General features: G+C 42.5%; 1 protein-coding gene across 1 annotated transcript; it reads left to right on the top strand.

Annotated features, from left to right (window-relative positions):
* Positions 1-211: 211 nt before the first annotated feature.
* On the top strand, positions 212-26,849 carry ABCG8 (ATP binding cassette subfamily G member 8). Its single transcript, XM_015410156.1, is given in 13 exon segments — positions 212-262; positions 1,363-1,473; positions 2,095-2,251; positions 5,228-5,466; positions 6,453-6,585; positions 11,237-11,506; positions 15,865-16,043; positions 16,162-16,223; positions 18,988-19,187; positions 19,310-19,386; positions 21,937-22,204; positions 23,463-23,590; positions 26,712-26,849. Coding segments are annotated over 13 exon segments (2,013 nt in total).

Here is a 26,849-nt window from a genome sequence, read left to right as displayed (position 1 = left end):
TTTTTTTATTGTAGCACAATGATAGCAACAATAGTTTACCAGTTACAGAAGTAGGTGTGGCCCAGATGAAAGCCAGTCTGGGTGTATTTCCTGGAGTAAGAAGGAGAAGGTAGTTAGGCTTTAAAATAAAAGGAGAAGAAAACACACCATCAATTGGAAATATAGAGTTAAAAAGGAGGTGGTCAATAATCATCACAACAGGGGAATAAAGATGAAGAGGTGTTCACTGGATTGTCCCACTGTGAAGGAGGAGACTGAGAAGGTGAGTGAACTGTTAAGATCGAGATCCACAAATATGACAAATTGAAGGGATTTTAGTCAGATTTTTGAAATGTAAATAAATCAAGAAATGTAACCAGAAAACGTCATATTTCATCTGGATTGAATAACACTTGAACTAGTGCTGATATAGAAAGCATTAAAATGATCTCATTAATACTTCAAAATGTGAAGAAGCATTAAGAAGCTGCTGATGTATTGGTCAAATCCCCCCCCCATCTCTACCACTTACTTATATTGTAAGCTCCTTGGAGGCCTGAATGTTTTGATATGCTGTGCTGAAAAGTGCTCTGCACGTTGATCATGCAACTACTGATTCAGTAGTCTATGTGATGCAGCAACTCTAGTGTGTGCATTGGGGAAGGGCCATGGGTCAATGGTAGAGCATTTGCTTGGCACACAGAATATCCCAGTATCAGAAGAAGAAGGAGGAGGATTGGATTTATACCCCACCTTTCACTACCCAAAGGAGTCTCAGAGCAGCTTACAGTCTCCTTTCCCTTCCTGTCCCCACAACAGAACCCTGTGAGGTAGGTGGAGCTGAGAGAGCTCTTTCGAGAGCTGCTCTTAACAGAACAGCTCTGAGAGAGTCATGACTGACCCAAAGTCACACCAGCAGCTGCATGTGGAGGAGTGGGGAATCAAACCCGGTTCTCCCAGAACAGAGTCCACGCTCCTAACCACTTGGGCTTTTTTTCCTGGGAAAAGAGGTGCCAGAACTCTCAAGAGGGAAATAAAGTTATCAATCTGTATACTGAAAACTCATTAACTTTTAAACATTTTTTAAAAAATTGTTGAAGAGGTTCTGGAACTCCATTCCAGTGCATTCCCCCAGAAAAACCCCCCCTGCTAACCACTTTACCAAACTGGCTCTCCAGTTAAAAGATCAGCTAGTAAATTATTTGAAAGACCTCCACTTGAAACCTTAAAGAGCCGCTGCCAGTCTGAGTAGACAATACTGACTTTGATGTACTGATGGTCTGATTCAGTATAAGGCAGCTTCATAAGTTACCTCTCTCTCCTTTTGTTTTTAAAACCACTACACATTTTAAGAAAATGACATTCTAATGATGATTTCTACAGGCAAAGGTGGAACTCCAAGACAGTATTTTTTGCTCAGAAGATGATAACAGTCTGTATTTCACATACAGTGGCAAATCAAATGTGCTGGAGGTCAGAGACCTCAACTATCAGGTGAGAAGTTGGCCTTGCTCTGTCTACGATCCATCATTGTTGTTTCTGCCATCAAGTCACAGCTGACTTACAGCGACCCCATAGAGTTTCCAAGGCGACAGATGTTCAGAGGTGGCTTCCCGTTGCCTTCCTCTGCGTAGTGACCCTACTATTCCTTTGTGGTCTCCCATCCAAATACTAGACAGAGATAAATGTTCTAAAAGTGACATTGCTGGCTTGAACACATGTTCTCTGCCTTGAAAACAAATGCAGCAAATGTGTATCTTCTCTCTTAGCATTCTGTGGGACACTAGGAAAAAATGTTCCAGCTCTAATACAGCAAAACCGAAGGCTCCCTCTCCCTCTTCTCACCAATCTATATCCTGTATATTGTAATAGTTTATCTACACAACATCACAGCAGTGATTCAGGCGTGTTTTTGTCACTTAGTTTTTTTAGAGGAAGGGTATCAGATGCTGCTACTCTATGGGAAAATCTCAGCTGGGCAGACACTAAGGTTGGATTTCACACTAGGTCTAAAATGAAGATTACTCCAGCTCTTCTCTTATTAGTTTAAGTCCTTCATCTCTGGGCAAATGGTTGCCTGTGTTTTGACTTTATAACGATGCTGTTCCTCACTAGGTTGATGTGGCCTCACAGATTCCATGGTATCAGAAACTATCAGAGCTAAAGATGCCTTGGACATGTGGCACAGACCCCAGTTCCCATGTGATGGCCATCCAAAATTTGACCTTTAAAGTCAGAAGTGGACAGATGCTGGCCCTCATAGAAAGTTCTGGTAAGAAATACTGCATTCTGATATGAACCAGCCACATCTACAGATTCTACAAGGCCAGTCCATCATCTGAGCAAAGTGATTTACTTGAGAAAAACATTCTTTATAGCAAAGTGATTTACTTGAGAAAAACATTCTTTATAGACATATTCTAAACTGGAAAGTTAGGATCACCGGAAAGAATTAATTAATACAGAGAGTTCTGTCTTACTGGGCACTTGATTTAGTTTAGAAACTAAAGTCTGCCATTATTTTTCACATTTTCTGCCAAATAATTTCCTAAACGAGTTTAATTAAATAAAATAATCATTGTTTCTAGTCAACAAGCTGCTCAGTGTCCCATAACAGTAGAACTCATGGTTTCCCAACTGAATTAAGTAGCAGGAGATCCCAATCAGATAAAGAATACACATTCATAAAATGCCTGTTTCACTTCTGGAATTCCACTGCATTCAGATACAGTACAGGTAATGAAATACCAATCTGCCCTGTTTTCAGACTTCCCAAAAGCATTTGGAATGCCACTCTAGGAAACAGAGTGCTGGACTAGCTAGATGATCAAGCAGGATTCTCCTTACATTCTTAACTCACAAAACCAATAACTAAGAATCCTGAAAAGGGACGAATGTGAGCTAACACAAATACACATACTTGGGTATTGTTACTAAGGATGAAGGCTGAGGTCCAAATTACTAGACTAAAGTCACCAGACGGGCTTCTGACACAGTCTCCCGACTTTTTAACAAATTAAAAGCAGCCGTGGGAGACTGTAGTTTGAGAGAAAAAAATGAAAGATGGGATTTTTTTAAGAAGATGTGGGATGAAGGAAACCTTAAAATGGTTGAGAAACATCAACCTAGAAGCAACAGAAGGGCTATGGGGTGAAAAGATATTTAAATGGACATTTTGTAGAGGGCTTTGCATGCTGAGGGTCCCAAGTTCAATCTCTAGTTTCAAAGTGTCAGTAGTAGGTAATGCAAAAAAACTCTACATGAGATCCTGGAGAGCTGCTTCCAGTCAGATAAGAGAAGGCTGACTTCGATAAACTCTGACTCAGTACAAGGAAATGTCATGTGTTCAATTTCTGTAATAATATTACATTTATTGCATGCACACAAACACAGTGTCAATTGTCTGTCAGGAAATGCTTTTGCTTGGCCAAGCTCTGAATATTCTTAGCAAGATGAATTGTCTTAATTTAACAGAAACACTCTTTGCTATTGGGGAAAGTTTTTTTTAAAAAGATTTTTGTTCCCCCACCCCACCCCACCCCATCAATATATACAAAAGAAATAATAGGTGAGATTAATATCAATATATACGATAAGGTCAGGTACTGAAGAATGGAAGATATTTTGCTGAATCATTATGGTGCATATGTTAAAATAACTTACACTGAGCATCAAACCCAGCTCTGAAAGCTGATTCATAAAAGGTTTTAAAATAGTTTATTATATGTATTTTACTCAAGTTTTTAAAAGTACTGATGGAGATTGCAAGCAGGACACCCATGAGGATTTGCAGGTGAGAGGAAATCCTGTCCTTCCCCTTGGTGGCCTACCTGACCCTGCTGCCTCTGCTTGTCCCTGCTTCTCCTTTCCTATTTGTTTCAGCGCCTACTTCCCCTCAATTCCCTCCTCGCTCACTCCCCAATTCTTTCCCTCCCACACACCAACCTTTTCCACTTTGTTCCTCCCCACTTCCTTCCCTCTGTTTTGAGCTTTTAAACTCCCTCTTTTATTTAATATTAAGAGTTCTCCCAGGTTTGTGAACTGATGAGCTTTCTTTTTTATTTTTTAAAAAGGCAAACCTGTATTTTTAGAACACACAAAAATATTCAGTTGGGAATCTGTCCTCTGAAAGATAATATTAAGAACCTGGCTGAAATTTCACACTCTCCCTGCTCAGCCCATCTTCTTGCATATAAGGAGTCATTATTGAGCCTGTATGCTGTGAGGGAGATGAATGCACAGTAGTACTTCCAAGTCTACCAAGAGAGCTGTAGAAATGAAGTGTAATGCTCCATGGTTCTACAAGGACCTAGTATGCTGCTACAATTCAATAACAATTGGACACAAGAATTCCTCATTCTTCAGATTAATCCCCTGAATATTTCCCTACTAAATTCTCTTGTATGGTTTCTGAAAAGTGCCAAACGTAAACCATAGCTGAGGGAAAGCTGCCAAGTATTTGCTATGGAACAAAGGCCAGTCCACAGTCTGTACTAGTTATGAGGAAGGCTTTTGAAAATAACCTACATGCCAAGGCTGCTTCACGTGGTAACTGTGATGTGTGGAGTGGTTTGCCTTGTGAATCACACCTGTTGTATAGAGAATATCTGGTTGGGTGCTTTCCATGCTATAGCTGTAACATGGAACTGTGGCCACAAGTCAATCAGTTCCATTATTCCACAAATCCTACAGAGACATACGGTCATGTCACATCAAAGTGAATGAAAGCTGTGCTACAGCATATTCATCCTTTTGCACATTTCCCATTCATTTTGATAGGCTACGTTGTGGAGGAGGACTTTCTGATGGATTGTGTTTAGTTTAAAAGATATTTCGAGTCACTAATACACTAGAAAGAGAATCATAATATGCATCAGGCAAAGGTGCACTGCCCACAAGCTATGTCCAGTAGGTTGCCTGTCAGAGGCATGATAAATGATCAATTTTTGCCACCCACCTGAAAATCAGGTGGATTCATATTATTTCTAGCATAGTTATTGGGTTGGGTGTTGCAGATCTGTTTCATTAGTGGTGGCACCTTCCTTTAGCTTAAGGAGTCTTCTCTTGACAATAGAAGGTTCTTTCACATGAGGGGATGCCACCATGTATCAAGAGAAGGTGTACCAAAGAAAGTGCCGCCATTAGTAAAACAGACCTATGGGATCCATCTCATCCTCACTGGGGGAGACATAGCTTTAGTAAAGAAACCATCATAGATGTTTAACACTGTAATCTATTATATTTCTAGTTTGCAGAAAAACATCTTTGTTCGACGTGATAACATGTAGGGACCATGGAGGCAAAATTGTATCAGGTCAAGTTATAATCAATGGAAAACCCAGTACCCACCAACTGGTTAAGAAGTGCATTGCCCATGTACGGCAAGATGACAGACTGCTACCCAACTTGACAGTGAGGGAAACATTATTGTTCATTGCAAAACTGCGTCTCCCGAAGACATTTTCCGAGTCAGAAAGAGAAAAAAGGGTAATTAGAATGAAAATTAACTTGTCAAGAATTTATTTAATAACATTACCTAAGTGACTGTGCGTCTTGTTGGATAAAGAAAAACTAATCTGAATGTGATCATTTGTCTTTTTATCAGTGTTAAAATTTGTTTTATCTAGCATCTCTGGTTTTCATTTGTCTTGCTGTTGAGTTTTGCTTGGTTTACACTTTCCCTTAGAAATGTATGAGTTGGCAGGTTGTTATGCAAGCACTTCTCTAACTCTTGAAAGGAACACAAAGAAAAATGGATTACAGTCATTTTTTAAAAAGTGATTTGTGTAGTTTTGGAAATGTTTAATCACTGATGTAAGGTAGAGCACTTGTTTTCACCTGATGGGTCAGCTTGGGACCAACAACTGGGATGAGCTCCAACCTAAGAAGGGTCATATCAAATTTTTCATATTTGAGGAGATTGCTTTACTTTAAGAGAATAAAAATATTTATTTGACTGGCATACCTGAATAGGATGGAAAACTTAAAATTCCCTCGGCCACTCGCTCAGCCTTTGGAGTCTACAGTTCAAATTAAGTCCAGTCTATTACCACTTCAAATGCTTTGAGGTCTACATACCTTCTAGCATCTCATCTAGCTTAAACCAAAGAGGGGGAAATCATCATATAGAGTTTTAAATTGGGCTCCATGTTGCAGATTAGGACTGAAAGTGGGGCCAGGAAAAGTTGGGCTAGGCGACAGGGCTCCCCTGACATATAAGTCCAGGTAGCAGAAGTAGGAGATCCACCTCCCCTTATTTAAAATAGGGAGGTCCTTCAGGAAGATCTTCTTTAAAGTTCTATGCCAGTGAATGTGAATGTGATAATGGCATCCAAAATTTGTCTGCTGAACTAGCACAGCTGCCCCACCTTGGGTCCATAAGTAAGGCTGCTTCAGGAAAAGGTAATTTAATCATATTGTTCAATATTTTCGCTAAAACAAAAAAAGTGATTTGTTCTTGATCAAATTTTCAGGTAGAAGAAGTTATAGCAGAACTGAGATTGCGACAATGTGCAAATACAAAAGTTGGAAATGAGTATATCCGTGGTGTTTCTGGGGGTGAGAGGAGAAGAGTAAGCATTGGGGTCCAGCTTTTGTGGAATCCTGGTAAGCTTTATTCTTACCTAAAAACCATTTTAGGTTTCTGATCTGGTGCTTTAGCACCCAACTGGCATTATGTGAAAAGAAGCAATGCATGTAGCAAGGCGGGTTTTGCTGCAGCTATAGGCATGTAACCATCTGCCACATGGTGACCTCCTGTAAACTTTGTCTTGGATACAGACCACCACATGGGGGAAGTACATTTTACTCTGTTTTCATTACTCCATAACTTCAGTTTATTGTAAAGTCACTGGGCAGGTATCCAACCCCCCATTTGGTTGCTTAATATTCATAAAGCGCTTGCAAATGGCCACTGCGTCACAGATGTTTATTTGTGAAAGGAAGTCCAGCTCCCATCCCTTGTGGCTTGGAAGATACCTTCATCCACTCTCCTTTCCCAAAAAAGGAAGACATCAAGCTTTGAGGTGGGTGGTGGCTGTTTGAAGAGACTGGGTTCCTTATCCATGAAGGGGGAGAGAGCAAGCAGACATTATAGACTTGCTCCTCCTTTGGCAACAGCACTCACCCATCCATCTCTATATTTGGCAAAACAGGGATTAGCTGTTTGCTTCAGGAGTGAGCAGGAGTGGGCACTACCATCACCATTATTCCATCTTTACCTGGCCCTGGATGAGGGAACATCAATGCTTCCCTAGAGCAGACGATGCTGAACAGTTGAAAATGCCATCTGTGAAATTTCATGTTGAACACCTAGAGCACTTTAGTCAATAACTCGAATGTTTTGTGCTGTTGGGATTTTAAATGGTTTTAATTATGTTTTATATTGGCGTTTGCCCCTATGTAAGCCACCCTGAGCCCGCATTGCGGGGAGGGCGGGGTATAAATTGAATAACATAAATAAATAAATAAATAAATAAATACATTGGCCACAAAAGGGTTCTTTTTTATCTGGTTCACTTTGGTACTTCCCATGATGAGTAAGACTCAAGTAGATAGGCCTGGTTTAGACTGGTTAGGCCTTTCTGGGACTGGCTGGAATAGCGTGAGCTTTTCCTCAGGGTAGGAATGGTTGGTGACCCCCCTGAAGCATTTTATGTTGAGGGAGGCTTCCCAAACCAGTTTGCCCCCTACACATGTAAGGCTGGACCACTTCACTCGGGTAATTATTTCAGGGTCAAACAGCCTGGAAGCTACCTGGGTCCCAGTTTGGCTCATCACTCTGATTTGGAAGGAGAAACAAGGATCTTCAAAGAGAAATAATTTTATCCCCCTAAAAAGCTGAACTCAGTATGCCAGAAAATTTCGAAAATGCAACAGGATTGGAAAAGGTCAGTTAACATTCCAATCCCAAAGAAGGGCAATGCCAAGGAATGTTCAAACTATCGCACAATTGCACATTTCACACTCTAGCAAGGTCATCCTAGCAAGATCCTACAAGCTAGGCTTCAACAGTACGTGGATAGAGAACTACCAGAAGTACAAGCTGGGTTTCGAAGAGGTAGAGGAACTAGAGATCAAATTGCCAACATTCGCTGGATTATGGAGAAAGCAAGAGAGTACCAGAAAAATATCTACGTCTGCTTCATTGACTATGCTAAAGCCTTTGACTGTGTGGATCACAACAAACTATGGCAGGTCCTTAAAGAGATGGGAGTACCAGACCACCTCACATGTCTCTTGAGAAACCTGTATAAGGGCCAAGAAGCAACAGTTAGAACCGGATATGGAACAACTGATTGGTTTAGCATAGGAAAAGGAGTACGACAAGGATGTATATTGTCACCTTGCTTATTTAATATATATGCAGAGTACATCATGCGAAATGCTGGCCTGGATGAATCACAAGCGGGAATTAAGATTGCTGGGGAAAAGATCAACAACCTCAGATATGCAGATGATACCACTCTAATGGCTGAAAGTGAAGAGGATCTAAAGAGCCTCTTGCTCAGAGTAAAAGAGGAGAGCGCAAAAGTGGGCTTGAAGCTCAACATCAAAAAAACTAAGATCATGGCATCCGGCCCCATCACTCCTTGGCAAATAGAAGGGGAAGTCGTGGAAGTAGTGACAGACTTCACGTTCCTGGGATCCCAGATCACCGCAGCCATGAAATTAAAAGATGCCTGCTCCTTGGGAGGAAAGCGATGGCGAACCTAAACAGCATGATAAAAAGTAGAGACATCACCCTGCCAACAAAAGTCCGCATGGTCAAAGCAATGGTATTCCCAGTAGTCATGTATGGCTGCGAGAGTTGGACTATAAGGAAGGCCGAGCACCGAAGAATAGATGCTTTCGAATTATGGTGCAGGCGATGACTCTTGAGAGTTCCTTGGACTGCAAGGAGATCAAATCAGTCAATCCTAAAAGAAATCAACCCTGACTGTTCCCTGGAAGGCCAGATAATGAAACTGAAGCTCAAATACTTTGGCCACCAAATGAGAAGGGAGCACTCCCTGGAGAAGACCCTAATGCTGGGAGAGATTGAAGGTCAAAGAAGATGGGGACGGCAAAGGATGAGATGGTTAGACAGTGTCATAGATGCAACGAACATGAAATTGAGCCAACTTCAGAGGACGGCGGAAGACAATAGGGCCTGGCGGGAGCTGGTCTATGGGGTTGCGAAGAGTCGGACTCGACTGTGCGACTGAACAACAACAAATGATATAGTCACAGAAACTAAAGCTGAATGCTTTATCATTATATTGGTAGTATAATCTCTGTTACTGTTAAGTTTTTATGTTATTTATTAATGTTCAAGTTCTGTATCGTTCCTTAATAATGTTCTTGTATTATTCTGTTATTGCAATTGAAAAACCAATAAAAATTATTTTAAAAAAACCCTAAGATCATGGCATCTGGCCCCATCACTCCTTGGCAAATAGAAGGGGAAGTCATGGAAGCAGTGACAGAATTCACGTTCCTGGGATCCAAGAGCACTGCAGACGGTGACTGCAGCCATGAAATTAAAAGATTCCTGCTCCTTGGGAGGAAAGCTATGGCAAACCTAGACAGCATAATAAAAAGTAGAGACATTACCCCGCCAACAAAAGTCCATATGATCAAAGCAATGGTATTCCCAGTAGTAATGTATGGCTGTGAGAGTTGTACTATAAGGAAGGCTGAGCACCGAAGAATAGATTATTTTGAATTATGGTGCTGGAGAAGACTCTTGAGAGTCCCTTGGACTGCAAGAAGATCAAATCAGTCAATCCTAAAAGACATCAACCCTGACTGTTCCCTGGAAGGCCAGACACTGAAGCTGAAACTCAAGTACTCTGGCCACCAAATGAGAAGGGAGAACTCACTGGAGAAGACCCTAATGCTGGGAAAGATTGAAGGTAAAAGAAGAAGGGGATGGCAAAGGATGGGATGGTTAGACAGTGTTATCGATGCAATGGACATGAAATTAAGGAAACTCCAGAGCATGGCGGAAGGCAGGAGGGCCTGGTGATGTGGTCCATGGAGTTGCGAAGAGTCAGACTCGACTGTGCAACTGAACAACAACAACAACAACACAATGGTACAAAGCTAGAAAGAGGAAATGCAAGGGAAAGCAAAAACATGAAACAACATTGCAATATAGTAACACAGCCCTAGTAATGCTATCCTTAGTTGTTGCCTGATTGGAGTAAATGGGGAGTCTAAGGGAAAATAAAGAGTGAAAAGAAAAACGCACATTGCCTTATCTTGAAGAAAAGAGTCTGTGTGGCTGTTATCCTGGGGAGAAGAAAAGGAAAGTTGGTCTAGGACATAGGGAAAATCCAAACCAAAACCAAATAAGAAGCTGGGGGTCCAAAATGAGATATTTCCAGGATTCAGCAAAATGGGAAAGGTCTGGGAAACAGGCCAGCCCTGAGGCTGGGGAAGCAGGCTGAGATACAAAACCAGCTATGGATCTGCAGGGGTTTGAGATGTCCATCATAGGCTTTGGGAAATATGAGGTTGGATTCCACAGCAGGATTAGATCAAGAGTGTGGGATACTACGTTTGGGAGGTAGTAAGAGTTTTTTAGGTGAGGTGATTGAGTTACTGGGACTTGGGAACAGCTCAGGTTGTTCTAACCAAGGTTGTGTACCAACTTCGTGATATTTCTCTGTAGGTTCAGGACTGAATGGCCAGGTTAGGCTGGATGAGGTGGAAAGCTCTATATAGCCTTAGGTTATTAACTGGCAAACTTGAGTCAGTCAGTCTCAAGTGTCAGGGAGCATCTGAAGATTGAGGACAAAGTCCTTTAAACATTGTGCTCTTGGCAGGATTCTACCAGATGGGCTACTGCTTTGTGAGAGCATCCAGAGAAATTCCTGACAGTTCAGGGGGCCCCATTTTGATATCATACTGGATCATTTTATCCAGGCCTCTGTGGCTAAGTCATGAGGGTTTTTGGAGGCTCACATATCCAGGAGACTTGTGCAGAGACAGCCTCGCTCACAACACAGGGAAACAAAATCTAATGGCAGATCAATGCTCTCTGCACTTGGAGCTGAGGGTGGGGGGTTGCCCACAATGCTGACACACTTTTGGCAGCCCAGTAGCTAGAGGGCTAGTTTCCCTGCCAATCTTGTCCTTCTGGCCCCTTGACCATGAAACCACTCTGTGAGCTACTGTTGGAAGTGTATATGTTTAGACTGACACGCTGACAACATAAGATATATTGAGAACGTGCTATAGTTGATCATAATTGTGGTTTTGTCTGTGGCAGGAATTCTAATATTTGATGAACCCACATCAGGACTGGACAGTTTCACAGCCCACAACTTAGTAATAACACTGTCTAGGCTGGCCAGAGGAAACAGATTAGTCCTTCTCTCAGTTCACCAGCCACGATCAGATATCTTCCAGCTCTTTGATCTGGCTCTGTTGATGACGTCTGGAGCCACAATCTATGCTGGAGCAGCACGGGACATGGTCCAATATTTCAAAGAAAATGGATATCCCTGCCCAACATACAGCAACCCTGCTGATTTCTATGGTTGGTATTGTCAGTGTTATTGGGAGATGATCTTTATTAAATCTATGTGGTATAGATGGTTAGAATGTTGGATTAGGATTGGGAAGACCCTGGTTTAAATCTCAGTTAAACCATGAAGCTCACTGGATAGCTTTGGGCCACCTTTATTCCTCAGCCTAACCTGTTCCGGGTGGTTGTTGTGGGAATACAATAGGGAAAGGAGAAATCATATTTGCTGTCTTGATTTTTTTTGAGACAAGATGAAATAGAAGTGTCTAAAATATTAACTGCTTATCAGCAATTATTCAGGGAGGATTAATTTATGCCCTCTCATGACCTAAGATCTCTCTCCCCTGCCTTTGAAAGGTGATACCTAGGGATGGGCACAAACTCGCTCACAAACTAAAGTTTGTGATGAATTTTGGCTGATTCGTGGTTCAGGAAAGCAATGTTTGTGGAAGGGTGCCTGTCATGAACATTTTACAAACTTTGGTGCTGTTCGCAGCAGTTTGTGGTGGTTCAGGAATGGATACATTTTCCAGACAGACTCTGTTCAATTAAACTGTTTACAAAACTCCAAGGCAAAGCAGCCCCCCCCCCCAAATTATCCAGCCTTGGAAACACCAATAGGAGCCCTCCAAAGTTTAATAGGCACTGCTAGTTGCCAATAACAGAGTTCCCATCCTGCTCTAGAGGATCAGAATGCTATATATAAGCTCAGCTCTGCAGCCTCTTTTCTCTTGTCTGTTCAGAGTTACAGAGAAAGGCAGGGAACTTCTTAAAAGTGGAGTAGCAGAGCACATTCCCTCATGACTGGGAACTCCTCCCCTGCTGGGGTTTTGGTGTTAGGTGGACAGGACTCTGAGCTACCCATCTCTCTGCTCACACCAAGCAGAGAGGCTTAGCTAGTGGGTTCCTCAACAGAGGAACCACATTTTATACCCTCCCATCCCTCCCGATTGTGAACTAACCCCTCTGTGCCATATGGGTGAAAATGGGTACAAAGAGTGCTTGTCATGGGGGGAAAAGGTCCTCCACCCCCTTCCATGCCACAGGCCCCCATCCCCAGGCACCAAACTCATCAAGCCAGCCCACTATAGCCCACCCTTAGCAGGACATCACCAGAGGTCTTGGAGCCTCCTTTCCCTAATCTGTTCCTGGATCTCTCCACAGAGGACAAAGAGTTGTTAGCACTGCCCAAAGACCAGTGGTTGATAACAGTTTTTGGAGAAGACTCTGACAGTGATTTAGGGGTGGGGAGAAGCATCCTCCCATTCCACACAACTCCCCGTCGCTGCTCTCACCTCCAGTACACCCCTCTGTGGCCCCTCCTAGTCCAGTGCCAGAAAGCAGCTGTCCCTCCTCCCACCTTCTGCAGTCCTGGGGTGTCATTTCCAGCCCACACTTTGGAAACATTTCCACACCCTCCCCTAGGGATGCAGACATTGCCATCCAGAAGGGCTATGTGGAGGGCCCAGGAAGCAGTCACTCGCCTCATTGGCAAGAGGATTGCTGTGGATGGCCAACCCTTCTTCCTCATGATGTAGTCTTTTGCCAGCTGCTGCATCACCTGGCTCCCTGGTATTCCATCCCCATGCAGAGGACGAGTCTTGCTCGCCTTGCACAGTTCACAGTGGCGATGGTCAAGGTTGAGGTCTCCAGAGCACAAGGTAGAACCATGCACTTCATGATAGACCTCTGGAACAGCCAGCAGCTCTCCCTCACTGCCCACTGGTAGCAACCAGAGGACCTCTCTGTCTGGACTGTTGGGGCACAGCCCAAGCCCCAGGAAGGGACAGTCCTGCCACCGGGCTACAAAGTGGTTCTGCTCCGTGCACAGGGAATGGATGGAGACCACACAGTGCAAAACATCACCGCTATGATACAGAGTAACCTGAGGGAGTAGGTTGGCAGAGGCAACATTGTCTGTGGATACATGGTGACAGATGCCGGCGCCAACATGCTGGCAACGGTGAAGGCTGTGCACCTCAAGGGCATCATCTGCCTGGTACACACACTTCACCTGGTGGTGAAGGATGTGCTGGGGCTGGGGAGCATTGTCAGGGCCACCTGGGGCACAGCCACTCTTGAGATATGGGCTTTGCTGAAGACCTGCCAGTGCCTGGTCCCCACTTCTCATGCAGCATCAAGTCTGTCTATCTGCTGCGTGAGAGGCAGGGGGAGGGGGATGAACCTGAACAGTGGTTAATCCTGGACTTACCCAGCTGCTGGAACTCTACCTATGTGTTTGGTGGAGCAGAGCGCAGTGCAGGATGTCACTTCCTCCATGACCATCCAGCACAGGGGAGAGGAGCTCAGCATCAGCTCCAATGACTGGCTGACCCTCTCCCAAGTGGTGTATGTCCTCAGGCCCTTCCAGGACACCATCAACATGCTCTATGCCCATATGGCCAGCCTGGGGCAAGTCATGCCCCTGATTCAAGGGCTGAACCAGGCTCTGGCCTCCACACTGGAGCTGGTCCCTGAGGGGATGCCTGTTCTCTCATGGTTCAGGACATAGAGAGAGGAGTTGCAGGTTGGCATCACCACCAGGTTGGATCCTCTCTGCAAGGAAGGGGAGTACAGGCTGGCCTGTAGGTGTGACTGCCGGATAAAAGGCAGCATTACAGATGGGGTGGAAGCATCCTCCCCTTCCACACAACTCCCTGTTGCTGCTCCCACCTCCAATACACCCTCTGTGGCCCCTACCAGAATGCAGAGCCTGTGCAATGGAAGCATGAGCTCTACAAAGAAGTATGGAGGCTACAGGCCAACAGATGTGGCCAGAGTGAACAGGGGGTGGAAGAGGCTGGGGGGAGGGAAGCCCAGCTCGGCACCTCTGTATCAAAGAGCCCAACCAGCCCCACTGGTTGTCAGTGGTGAACTGGGAGGTCAGCAGCAGCGGGAATGCCAGGCATGTGATGGCGGAGGATTCAGGAGAGATGATGGTGAGGGAGTACCTAGCCAAGTCCCCTGAGTTCACTGATCTCCTAGAGTACTGGTCACACAACCTCTCTTGGGTGGCTATCAATCTCTTCTCCTGCCCCCCCCACCAGTGTCGATTGTGAGAAAGCCTCAAAGATCAAAGAACTTCTGTGCCAGCAAATAGGTCCTTAAGGCAGCTTTGCAATAGGTTTGCAAGTAGTTTTAGTAGTCTGTTTGCTGAAACATTCCTGTGTCAGACATTTGCGGCACAATGAGAGGCAGAAAATAAAATTAAAATCCAACGACTTGTCAGTTTTAGGAAACTGCCCTGTTCTGGTCACCTGGAGAATATTCACTCTCCATACTGAACCAGATGAGATGTAATTTATAAACCTTCCATAAATTGGAATACTTCAACAGCTGTTATCTAGAACAGTGCATACATGCAGGAGAATTAAATGGCTGCACTTTTTTTTCCTGGGGTGTATGATATCACATTGTGAGAGGAGGTCTGTGAATGTTTGTACACACAGAAAAATACTTTCTGGGGAAATGGCCAGGCTAAACCCTTGTCCCTAGCATCATAACTGACTTTTTCCATGGGGGGACAACTAGGTTGCAGAGCAGAAGTGGCATATTTAAATGGCACAGTCAAGGAAAAGCTTCACCACTTATTTATTGATTTATTTTGAAAATGTATATGCTACCTCTCCAGAGTCCTGCTCAAGGAGGCTAATCCTCAAACACTTGAATCTGATTGTAGTAACAACCAGTGTTCCCTCTAAGCCGAGTTAGTGTGAGCTATCTCACAGTTTTTTAGCCTCCGGCTCACACATTTTTGTCTTGGCTCAGGAAGGATGGCTCCAGAGCAACCTAATTTATGCAGCAGCCAAATGGCTTGCTCACAGCTTTAATGCCAGTAGCTCACAAAGTAGAATTGTTGCTCACAAGACCCCACAGCTTACAGGGAGCACTGGTAACAACAAGGGTTGCCAGCTCTGTGAGTTGGGAAATCCCTGGAGATTTTGGGGCTGGAGCCTGGGGAGGAGAGGGTTTGGGGAGGGAAGGGACCTCAGTGGGGTAAAATGCCACAGAGTCCACCTTCTAAAGCAGCCATTTTCTCCAGGGGAACGGATCTCTGTAGTCTGGAGACTTGTTGTGATTCCAGAAGAACTCCAGGGACTACCTGGAGATTGACAATCCCATTTACAATGCTTGGACATACACAGACTCTCAACAAAGTAGTAACTCCATAGGAGGCTACTGTGAGAATTATTCTGGAGAGAACCAAGAAAACAGAGCACAAGAATATACATTTTATTACCTCATATGTTAAAGGAATTGACTGCAATTGGGTTATGTGTAACTACAAATATATGAAGTAGTTTAATAAATGTGAAGACAAATGTAGTACATGTGGGTCATATGAACTTTGGTTTGTGTTTGTTTTACAGTTGATTTGACTAGTGTTGACAGGCAGACTGAAGAAACGGAGATGGTAACCCAACAAAGGGCCAGCTCACTCGCTGCCTTATTCCATGAAAAAGTCAAACATTTTGATGACTTTTTATGGAAAAGAAGACCAGAAGAAGATGAAAATATGGTGTCTGTTTCCAGAGATCTAAGGTGAAAAATACCACATGGACAGCATTTTACACTGAAGCCACTGCTGTGCGAACCTTGAGATATTCCCGTCTCCCCTTTCTTTTTCTTTTGGCAGCCCCCCATTCGTTTCAGAGGAGCTGATTAACATGAACCCCCATCCAGCTGATCAGTTGCCAGGATGGTTTCAGCAGTTCACTATCTTACTAAGGTAACGGTATCTAAAATATCCATGTAATGCCTCATTGATATAAGATCTGAAGAGTAATGGATGGGAAAGGAGGGTGGAAAGCACAGCACATGCTGCTGTGATGGATGGGCAAAGGTTTGCCCCCTTTCTGTCGGTCACCCATCCTCTATATGCCTGTTTGGTGCATAGGCAGACTTATGAAATGCTGGAGGAGCCATATGGGAGTGAGCAATGGAGAAGAAAATCTGTTAATTTTGAGTCAGGTAAGGGTTTGTGCCTCCAGGAAGTGAGATGGGAAGAATTCTCCCTCTCAGGAGACTTTATCTGTCTCAGAGCCCCCCCCCCCCCAAATGGCCAAAAACCCCTGGAGTTTCAAGGAGGAGCTCATACTTATACTATGATATTCATAAGGTTGTGAGAAGGCCAGATTCTCACCTCAGGTGTTAAAAGATTGGTTGATATCTGCTCTCTGCACTTTGGAATTGACATCTGTAAAATAATTGTCTTTGATTATTTGAAAAAAACCCTTCCGGCCACAGGTGTAAGAGCATGAGTTTCGGATCTAGAGGTATGTCATAACCTGTGAGAGTAACTGGAAAACTATTTACAATACGAAGTATAAGTTGTTGCTATTGGGTTAATGTTTCTATGACCTTTATGGCTTTGTTCCGTGGAACCTCTCTTTGATTGTATATTTGATTGCATTGGTAGGATAAGTGGATTTCTGTAACTCTTGTTGTTTGTTGTTACACATTATGGTTGAATACGAATCAAATGTTCTGGTTTAAAAAAAATCTGTAAAATAATAACTGGATGAGCCCAGCAGATGCTGTGTGTTTAATTTTTTATTTTAAAAAAGTATGTTTTATTGAGTTTTTAGGGTATACAGAAATAGGAAAGGGGAAGGGGAAGGAAACAAAAGTAATAAGTCTTCTGCATATAAATCTTCTCTACTTATCATTTCACATTACAAAGAGATAGACTGTGAGGTTTTAGAAGTTCATAAAAGGCTTCTTCATATTATAATATTAAGGAGTCCATACCTTTGTGTTTCTTTCTTATCCAATCATAAAAAGGAGTCCATAGTCTGACAAAATCTTCTTCCATTTGCCCTTTTAACATCAAAGTCAATTTATCCATTTCCGCACTTTCCATGGTCTTCACTATTAGGTCGTGTTCAGAAAGTATTGTTGGAAGTTTCCAAAAGGATGCAATAGATGCTGTGTATTTCATGTGTAGATATTTCCAAGTGTCTTATTCCACTTTCCAAGAAACTCAGTAAAAGTTACTTCTCCCCCCCTGTTTTCCTAATGCCTTATTTGAAATAACTGCATTTAGAAGCCACTTGAAAACAGTCTATCAGGTCGAGGGTTGAGTTAGACACAACCTCGGTCAAACTTCACATCACACTATTTCTAACAACATTTGAAACTTCAGCCTTCAGAGCTGTAGGCAAGTCCAAGGCCAGTTACTGTATCAATGTCACGGGATGTTGTTTTGGACCTGGCCGGCAGTGATGTGAGCCCAAGAGTGTCTGTCAGTAATTTCCTATGCTGCTGATGGCTGGGAGAAATGTCTTTGGTACACTGGTGCCCTTTTCACTGTGCTAACCTGCACTGCACCCTTTTGGGTTACTTAGCTGGTGAACTGGCCCTGGAATGGTAAAAAGAAAGCTCAGTCACCATCTGCCAACATGGCTAATGTAGACTTTCCCCAAAAACTTGTGGCATTTGTGGGAGGATTCTAAGGACACTGACATGATGAGTTCTTGAGGTTTTGAAGGTTATGGGTGGGTTTGGCAGAAATCATTCACATTAGAGAAGCCATTTTTTAGTATACAAAAGCCTCTGTAAAGAAAAACACAAGACATTGAAACAAATCAGTTTTACTTGCTACAGTGGTCCAAAACTTTATATTCCAGGAATGTATAAATGTGAATAATCTGTCATAAAATTAGACCGTAGGTAAGTGTCAACTCAGTCATGGCACCAAAGCTCTGAAATTCTCTCCCCAGGGAAATTTGTCTGTCTCCTTCTGTTGTTTTCTGTTGCTGGCTTCCACCAGCGGGTGAAGAGCTTTTTGTTTCTCAGGGATCCCTTTTCCTAACCAAAGTTTTAATGTCCATTTTTATGTCTTGTATGTTTTTTAACTCCGTTTTTAATTGTTTTAAGGATGTGTGTTGGAGAGAGTGTATTTTAACATGTTATTTTATCATGCATGTTTTAAATTGGTTAGCCACCTTGACAGCCCTTGTAAGGGAAGAAAGGCAGAATACAATTTTTGTAAATAAATAAAAAATACAATAAAAACGATTGTCTTGCCAATCTTCTTTTACTCACTCTGTCCTTTGCTGAAATGCCTAAGTATATGGAACTGAGGTGAACTAACATTCTTCCATTAATCCCACCACTACCTTCCTCTCTCCCTTCTGTTTGCTGTTCCCTAATGTCAAGTTTGAGGTTAAACTCTTCAGGAAAGAGACCTGCCTTCTTGTACTTTGTAAAGCCTGGTACATGTTGAAAATACTATATACCTAATTAACGAATTAAAATTGGTTAGTTTGGGAGTGAGGCAACATTTTAACATCATACAAATATGATAGCACTGGAAATTTTTTGTTATCTCTATTCCCTGTCTACCACTTATGGCAGAAGTTCTGTTTATGTATGATCACGTACAATGCTTGTTCTTGAGTTTTCTTTCTACGATACATATTGCAATTAAAAAAACAAAATTACCATGTTTCAAACTTTATATTCATTGGTGCCGTTTCTTTTTGTTGCAGTCGGCAGTTCTCCAACAATGTCCGCGATCTCTCAGCTTTGTTAATCCGTGGATTTGAGGCCCTCCTAATGTCTTTGTTAATTGGTTTCCTGTATTATGGCCATGGAAAAAACAAGCTGTCTATTCAGGATACATCAGCACTTTTGTATATGATAGGAGCCCTGATTCCTTTCACAGTCATTTTTGAAGGAATCACAAAATGTAAGCTCCAATGTTACTACTGTTTTCAAGAGATTAAAAAAAAAGAGGAAAATTCAGCAAACCTTACCACTGAGACACTGTAGCAAGAACCACAAGGTGATTATTTCTCTTTTATGCTGTAGGTCACTCTGAAAGAGTTGTGCTTTATCAGGATTTTGAAGATGGATTGTATCCCGTTGGGCCATATTTCTCTGCCAAGGTAACTGGTTCCAGTATGCCTGTACTTGATTTCTATAAAGAGGTGTCACAAGGTTCAAGCATTGCCTGATTAAGCCCTCTCACCCAGAATCCAAAATGTAACAAGTGGCATTTCTCTATTTCTTGCAAAGTACATAAAAGTTTAGGGTAGTTTTAGAGGGTAGCCATGGGGGTCTGTAGAAGGGAGGTTTGACTCTCGAAAGTGCCTATCCTGAAAATCCTGTTGGTCTCTAAGGTGATACTAGACTTGAATCTAGCTATAGAAGATAAAATAAAACAAAACAGTCACTATGTGTCTAAAAAAAGAAACTTTGCCCATACTTTATAAGATTACCTTGCTCAGCAACATTTCAACTTTGTTAACATTGATTGTGATCCCACCTCTTGCCTAAATTGTTGCTGTTTTTTATGCCCCAGAATAATTGTAATTTCATTATCATGTGCTCGTATCCTAAAAATAATACATCAATACTGTGACTGGGTCAGGTTCTGAAGAGTGCAGGATTTGACTCTTTTAAAATGAATGAATGAGTTTATCATAATACTTTTTCTTATATTCATTTTTATTTGCAGTAATTTAATTGTCAGATTAAGAACACAGGAAAAGCCCTACTGGATCCATCCAGTCCACACCCACATTCCTTGGCACCCTCCATAACATAGTCTAGATTCCTAATTTCATCCATAAACATGCACTGAAAAATGGTTATATATCCTAAAGGGTAGACAATATCTCTCTCTTCCCCTCTTTTCATCTAACTGATGCAGGCATCTAAGATGACCTTGCCCTCTTCCTTCCCTCAGACATGGGATTTTCCCTCTGTTTTTTTCTTCCTTTCTGACTGAGCAGCCCCTTTATATATTTTCTTCTTTTCTGAAGATCTATGGCTGTTCCACCCTGTCATGTTATTGTATTTTTAACCTGGCTCAACCCAGGAATTTGAGGGAAGAGACAAGATCACCCTTTTAACTTGAACTTCTGAAATGGCACATGAGAGGCTTTAATAATGTTCAAAAATAAACAAAATATTTTATTCAATGTAGAAGAGGAAAGGTCAGGTGAAATCAGGGGTAAAATGTCTGAGGTAAATCAATAAGAACTCTGAGGTAACTTAATATTTTCACAAACTACAGTTCATATATTTCCAGCACTTGAGAGTTTTAAACTTTTCACACAGTCCTATAATCTTTGAGGTGACAGGCTTTTGTTTCAGTGTTTCCTAAACACTCCAGTATACTTTCTTGAGTTTAACTGACTCTTCAGGTTTCAGAAGGCAGGGATACACTACCATGTACCCAAATTCCTTCACTCCCCTCCACTCTTTAGAGCTATCTCCCTTATCAACTGGGCAGGGAATCTCTTCTAACTAGATCTATCCCTTTTCCTGGCCTGAATGGGTGCTTCACTGATCCACACACTCCTCCTTGCCAACCTTCCCAGTCCTCAGTCAGTATAAAACTGTTTTCAGTCAGAGCTAAACTCTCCTCAGTCCGAGTTATATTTTCCACAGTGAAGTCTAAACTCAGTCTGAGTTCTCATCAGCAGCCAGTTCCCAAGTCTTCCTGTTCAAATTCCTATTCAAATTCCTTTGAACAGCCTGTCACTCAAGGCTCTCTGGCTCTGTGAGTCATTAACCCTTCACAATCCATTACATGTTTATACAGAACTTGTGAGCTTTTAAAGTGCAGTCCACCACAGCATCTTTGCAATTTTCACACTCCGAGCCTTCCTTCCTTCCTTCCTTCCTTCCTTCCTCGTCCCACCATCTTTGCAATTTTCACACTCCGCTCCTTCCTTCCTTCCTTCCTTCCTTCCTTCCTTCCTTCCTTCCTTCCTTCCTTCCTTCCTTCCTTCCTTGTAGACAACTACTTTAATTTGCTTGTGATCTGTAGTCTACCACATTTTCTTATGGGATAGATATCATATGGAATGCCATTTAAAAGGCTTCTAAATTCAAATTCAGTTTCTTCTTCATTCCATGGCTGGAAGCATTGGTACATGCAGGTAACTTCCTTTCCTTCTATCCAATAAAAACTCTATGATACATAGATTTTGAGCAGTGAATAGCTGTTATTAATCACTCATTACCCAATTAGAGAAAGGAGTAATTTTTTTTGCAACTGCTAGAATTCTTTTAGGATCACTGCCAGTGAGTAAATATGTAACTAGGACATAAGAATATACATCGCAGAATAACTGTTGCTCATTTGGTCCACATTCTGTGCAACTGAAAAGCTGCTAATCAGACTGTTCACTTTCACTTATAACTCTGGTCTGCATTTTCAGTACAGTTCTATCACAATGTAGAAGTAATTTAATTATATGTTAAGTCAATATTGCCCTGGGACACACCTGTGCCATTTTCTTGTATATTTTTGGTCACTGACATCTGGATCCCTTGAAAGCACATAAGGTCAAAATGTGGGCCATGGAAAATGATTTGACGATAATCAATTTCCAATATGCAATAAAGCTTAAAGAATATCCCTTCTTCTACAGTACTGCGGGGCTTCATTTTCCACTATTAACTATGCTTCCTTTCTAAAATAGGTTTTAGGGGAACTTCCAGAGCAGTGTGTTCTATGCATCATTTATGGAATTCCCATCTACTGGCTGGCAAATCTCAGTCCTGAACCGGAACATTTCTTTCTTAACTTGCTTTTGCTTATGCTTGGAACTTGCTGTGCCCGAACCATGGCACTGTGGATATCTGCGCTGCTGCCAACAATGCAGATCTCAGCCTTCTTTGGCAATATGTTGTATACAACATTCTTCCTAAGTGGTGGCTTCTTGATAAGCTTGCAAAACCTGTGGACAGGTGAGCTGAAAATATCAGATACACAGCAATCAGAAGAGAGTACATGCCTATGGGGGACAGGGGGAAAGCTGGTGTCTGTGCTTTCCCTTTCTGCTTACCTGTGTAGGGTTGTTTCTCCAGGTAGAATCCAGGAATTGACCCTAGGATCTGAGCCTATGAACCCTGAATAAAAAGAACATATACCCAATTCAAACGTTATGCTCCAATGTGTGTCATTTTAAATTCTTTGCTGCATGCCATACCCAGAGAGTTTGGCAGCCCTGATATAGATTTATTCCCCACCACATGTATCAGATGGCCCATTCCTCTGTCTCTGGCCTCTGTGCAGCCCTGTGTTGCAGCCGGAGAATGGCAGCTGGGGTAATGTGTTTGGCCCAGACCTCCCTTAAAGTCTTCATACACCATAGACTACAGTGAATTCCTCCATGGTGATGGAAAATGCCATCAAATCACAGTGCCACCAAGTGACGTGCAGTGACCCCTTAGGGCTTTCAAGACAAGAGATGTTCAGAGGTGGTTTGCCATTGCCTGCCTCCATGTCCCAATCCTGGTATTCCTTGGAGGTCTCCAATCCAAATACTAGCCAGGGACATCCTTGCTTAGCTTCTGAGATCTGACGAGATCAGGCTAGCCTGGGCTAACTCCTCTACCTTAGAATAAAAGTTATCAAACATCAGGCCAACTTGAGGTATCAAGGATGCAATGCTATCAACTGTGTGTGCAAGCAGGACTTTGCCTTTTGGTTCCTGAAAACCACAGAAACACAACCGGAACAGATAATAGATCGTGTTTTTAGTGATTCCACAAGTCATGGCTCATTGGACAGTCTTAATTGGTGAAGAACAGCCAGTACCTAATTTGGGAAACAGGTGCTGATTTTTTTGCTGTCAGAAACAATTTTAGAGGATTAAATGTCCCTGTTGGTTTATGCTAAATCAAGTTCCTTCTGCTTTCCTTAAAAATCTTTTTTTTGATAGATCAATCGAATCTCTGTACAACAAAATCACTCTTTGAGCGCACCTGGTTCCCTTACCTTCAATATATGACTGAGAAGGACTTACTCCCAAACAATCCGGCCTATGCTTCTTGGTTATGTTTCTGAATATAAAACAGTATAAAGTACTCCAGTATTACAAACTCTGCACCGTATATAACAATATAGCTCCTATCAATACCCTTATAACAAGAGTCTTTAGTTGATATATATTTATTTCGAATAAATTCAGTAATGATTAAAAAAAAATATCTTTTTTTGCAGTTCCATCTTGGATATCGAAAGTGTCCTTTGTCAGATGGTCTTTTGAAGGCTTGATGCAAGTTCAGTTTGCAGGAGTCACGTACACGATGACTTCTGGGAATGTCACTTACCCAGTTTCTGGGAAATTTGTAAGTCACCTTTTTTCTCAGTCAATGTTTGGAGATATTTAATAATATTAAATAATAAGACAATATAGAATATAAATCTGGGTTAACAGGATGGAATGAATCCTGTTGTACCGCACACCATTTTGAAACTTAAAAATGTTTAATTATTTGCTGAACAGCAGCTAGTAGCAAGCTTATATTTTGCTGCAACAGCAGCACCATTTTTGGCTAGGATACCAGTGGTTTTGTAATCAACAGGTGGTGTTGGAATGTTCTTTTAAAAGGTATGCTCAGAGACAAAGCAGCATCAGAGCATCTAGTGGTGTATCCCAATTATATCATCTGCTGTGACCATTTGCTATACTGCCTGAAGGACAGTGGCACCTGGTACCCATTGGGGCTGGTGGAGTGGCGGGTAGGATAGTCAAAGGCAGGCAGAGTCATCAGCCTATCCTTCTCCCTTAGAATGGTACCAAAAGCAGTGCAGTTCCAACTGGATGGGCAGCAAGCCCTGTCTCCATCGCCCAAACGCTCCCACCTGCATCTTTTGCATTTTGGCGAACCTTTCCTTTGGTGCCTCCAGAGGCACACGCGGATCCCTAACCTCTACCTATCCCTGTCAGGAGTGCCTGTTTGCGCTTTGCTTTTAGCATGCCTGTCAAAAGAGGAGACACAGACACTTTTTTTGTTTTGTTTTGTTAAAGAAAGAGTAATTTCCTTTACCACACCTCAGCAGTGAATTGACTGGAAAACAGTGTTTAGAAACTGTGCTGAGAACCTCCCAAATGATGCACTCATCAAGGGAAGTGTCACAGTTCTTGCTATGATTGTCAATCATAACAGAAGAGCCTCTAATCTGAAAGCTAGGAGATTGCTACCACAAACAGTGGACAGGATATAGAAGGGAAGACAAGAAACAAAAGGAGAATTGGTTTGTTTCTTTATGACTGGAACGACACATTGCAAAGGGTGCTTCGTTGGTTGGAGGAATCCATTTAAAAAGTAGCCTAAATTGATCAGGGAACACATTTTAAAAATATCTATTTTAATATAACTATAGGGGAAGGGGCTATGGCTCAGTGGCAGGCTATATGCTTGGTATGCAGAACTGCCCAGGCTCTACCAGAAGGGGAGCTGCTACCGGTCAGAGCAGACAACACTGAGCTACAGGGGCGAGTAGAGGCCAGAACAGAATACTGGTAAGAAAGTGGCTGAAGTTAGACCTCTCTCCTTCCGCTTTGAGGCCCCCCAAAGAGAGATCAGTGTGGGGAAGAAATTTAAGTTACTTTCAGCCCTGTAGAAGGTAGTTTCTTAAGGCTAGAAGGTATAGAATAGAGTCTGCTCACATTTACTGAGGGAACTGTGTTACCTTGCACTTAGTCCGTTGTCTTCTACTTTTGTAATTCCATTTTCTGCATTGATATATTATACATATGCTTCATTTCTGCACTGGTAAATTGCACTGCTTTTCTAACTTTACTAACCTTCATCCTATTGCAGTGATGGCGAACCTTTTAGAGACCGAGTGCCCAAACTGCGCCCCAAAACCCACTTATTTATCGCAAAGTGCCAACACGGCAATTTAACCTGAATGCTGAGGTTTTACTTTAGAAAAAAACAACTCATACATTAACTTAAGATAATCCAAAGAAAGTAAGGAAAGCAATCCCAAATGCTTTCACTTACTTAAAATTATTTGGCAGAGAATTCGACACTTTAATGATGGTCTGGGCCTGGCTGGGGCGATGGCATGCGTGCCCACAGGGAGGGCTCTGAGTGCCACCTCTGGCACCCATGCCATAGGTTCGCCACCACTGTCCTATTGCATTGTTCATTGGATGTTTTATGCTGTCTGATTATAATCACCCAAACAAAAAAATCTAAGTGCATGTTAGCATTCTGTACAAATATTCAGACAGCACCTTGCCAGTATCACAATTACTGGACTAAATTGATTTACCTTGAACATACATCTATTATACACAGTGCTATATACTTTTGCATATCTTCCTAACACTGTGACCCTCAGTTTTTCTACAACACCTTTGCCTGGAGACCTCTTGGATTAACAACTGATCTCCAGAGTACAGGGATCATTCCTACTGGAAAGAATGGCTGTTATGGAAGGTAGGGTCTATGCACTACACTTCACTGAGGTATCTTCCCTCCTGTGACCTCACTCTCCTTCAACGTTACCCTTAAATATCCTGAAATTTCCCAACCCAGACTAGGCAACCCAACCAGCAACATCATTTGGTGGAGATCAGTGCTGTTGGAGGGGGAGGCAGGGAATTTCTATTTGACAGAACATCCAACACTCACTGTAAATCAGAGAAAATGGCTGCTTTGGGCAATGGACTCTATGGAATTATACCCTGCTGAGGTCCCTCTGCACCCCAAACCCTGCCCTCCCCAGGCTCTACCCCTCAAATCTACAGGTATTTCCCAACCCAGAGTTAGCAACCCTGTAACTGGCTATGGAATCGCTTTCCAGACCCTTGAAACCCAGAAGACATGGCATAGGAGGAGGTGCTTTTCTACCTTAGCTGCCACTGCATAACCCCAAATCAACATAAGTCGGGGTGGAGGGAATCATACCTGTTACCATAAGGCTGTCCTCCCATACTTGGGGCAGCAAAATGACTTGAGACAGCCCTGCCTTTTAGCTAAGCAGAAGGGAATAAACATGGCTTGGCTCCCTCTATTTTCCCCTTTCCTCTGCTGCCCCACCAGCCCCAGCCGGGACACTCACCTGGAGCTTCCTTCTAGAGCTTGTTGTATTTCTTCCCACAATGGGCCTTACTCCTAGTTTTTTTTTTAATATTATGTGATCTACGTTGAGCCTCAGTGAGAAAGGCAGGCTAAATAAACCAGACAGCAGAACACACAACGTATGTGTGCCAGGTGCTATCTTCAACCAAGCATCCCACTTCCACTGCACAGAAAAGAATGCTTTCTCGAAGGTCAAAACATCCTCTAGCAACAAAGAAAGAATGCTATTATCTTCAAATCTATTGTTTTATTCATGTGCAGATTAATCAATCAGTTGATTGGAACTCAGAGGCAAGCAACTGAATAAAATTTCTTTTCAGCAGATGGCATCCCAATTTCAAAAGTTATGATGTGATATCTTTCCTTGCAGGTGCTCCAATCAATGGATCTAGACTCCCAACCCCTCTATGTAATTTGCCTCATCTTGGCAAGCATTAGCACAGGATTCTTGCTTTTATACTATTTATCTCTCCGATTCATTAACCAGAAATCAGATCAAGACTGGTAG

This window comes from Gekko japonicus, unplaced genomic scaffold, assembly GCF_001447785.1.
Source record: "Gekko japonicus isolate JY-2015 unplaced genomic scaffold, Gekko_japonicus_V1.1 scaffold681, whole genome shotgun sequence".
Taxonomy (NCBI): Eukaryota; Metazoa; Chordata; class Lepidosauria; order Squamata; family Gekkonidae; genus Gekko; species Gekko japonicus.
Note: the sequence above shows the minus strand (reverse complement) of the source record. Positions and strands in the feature narration are given on the sequence as shown.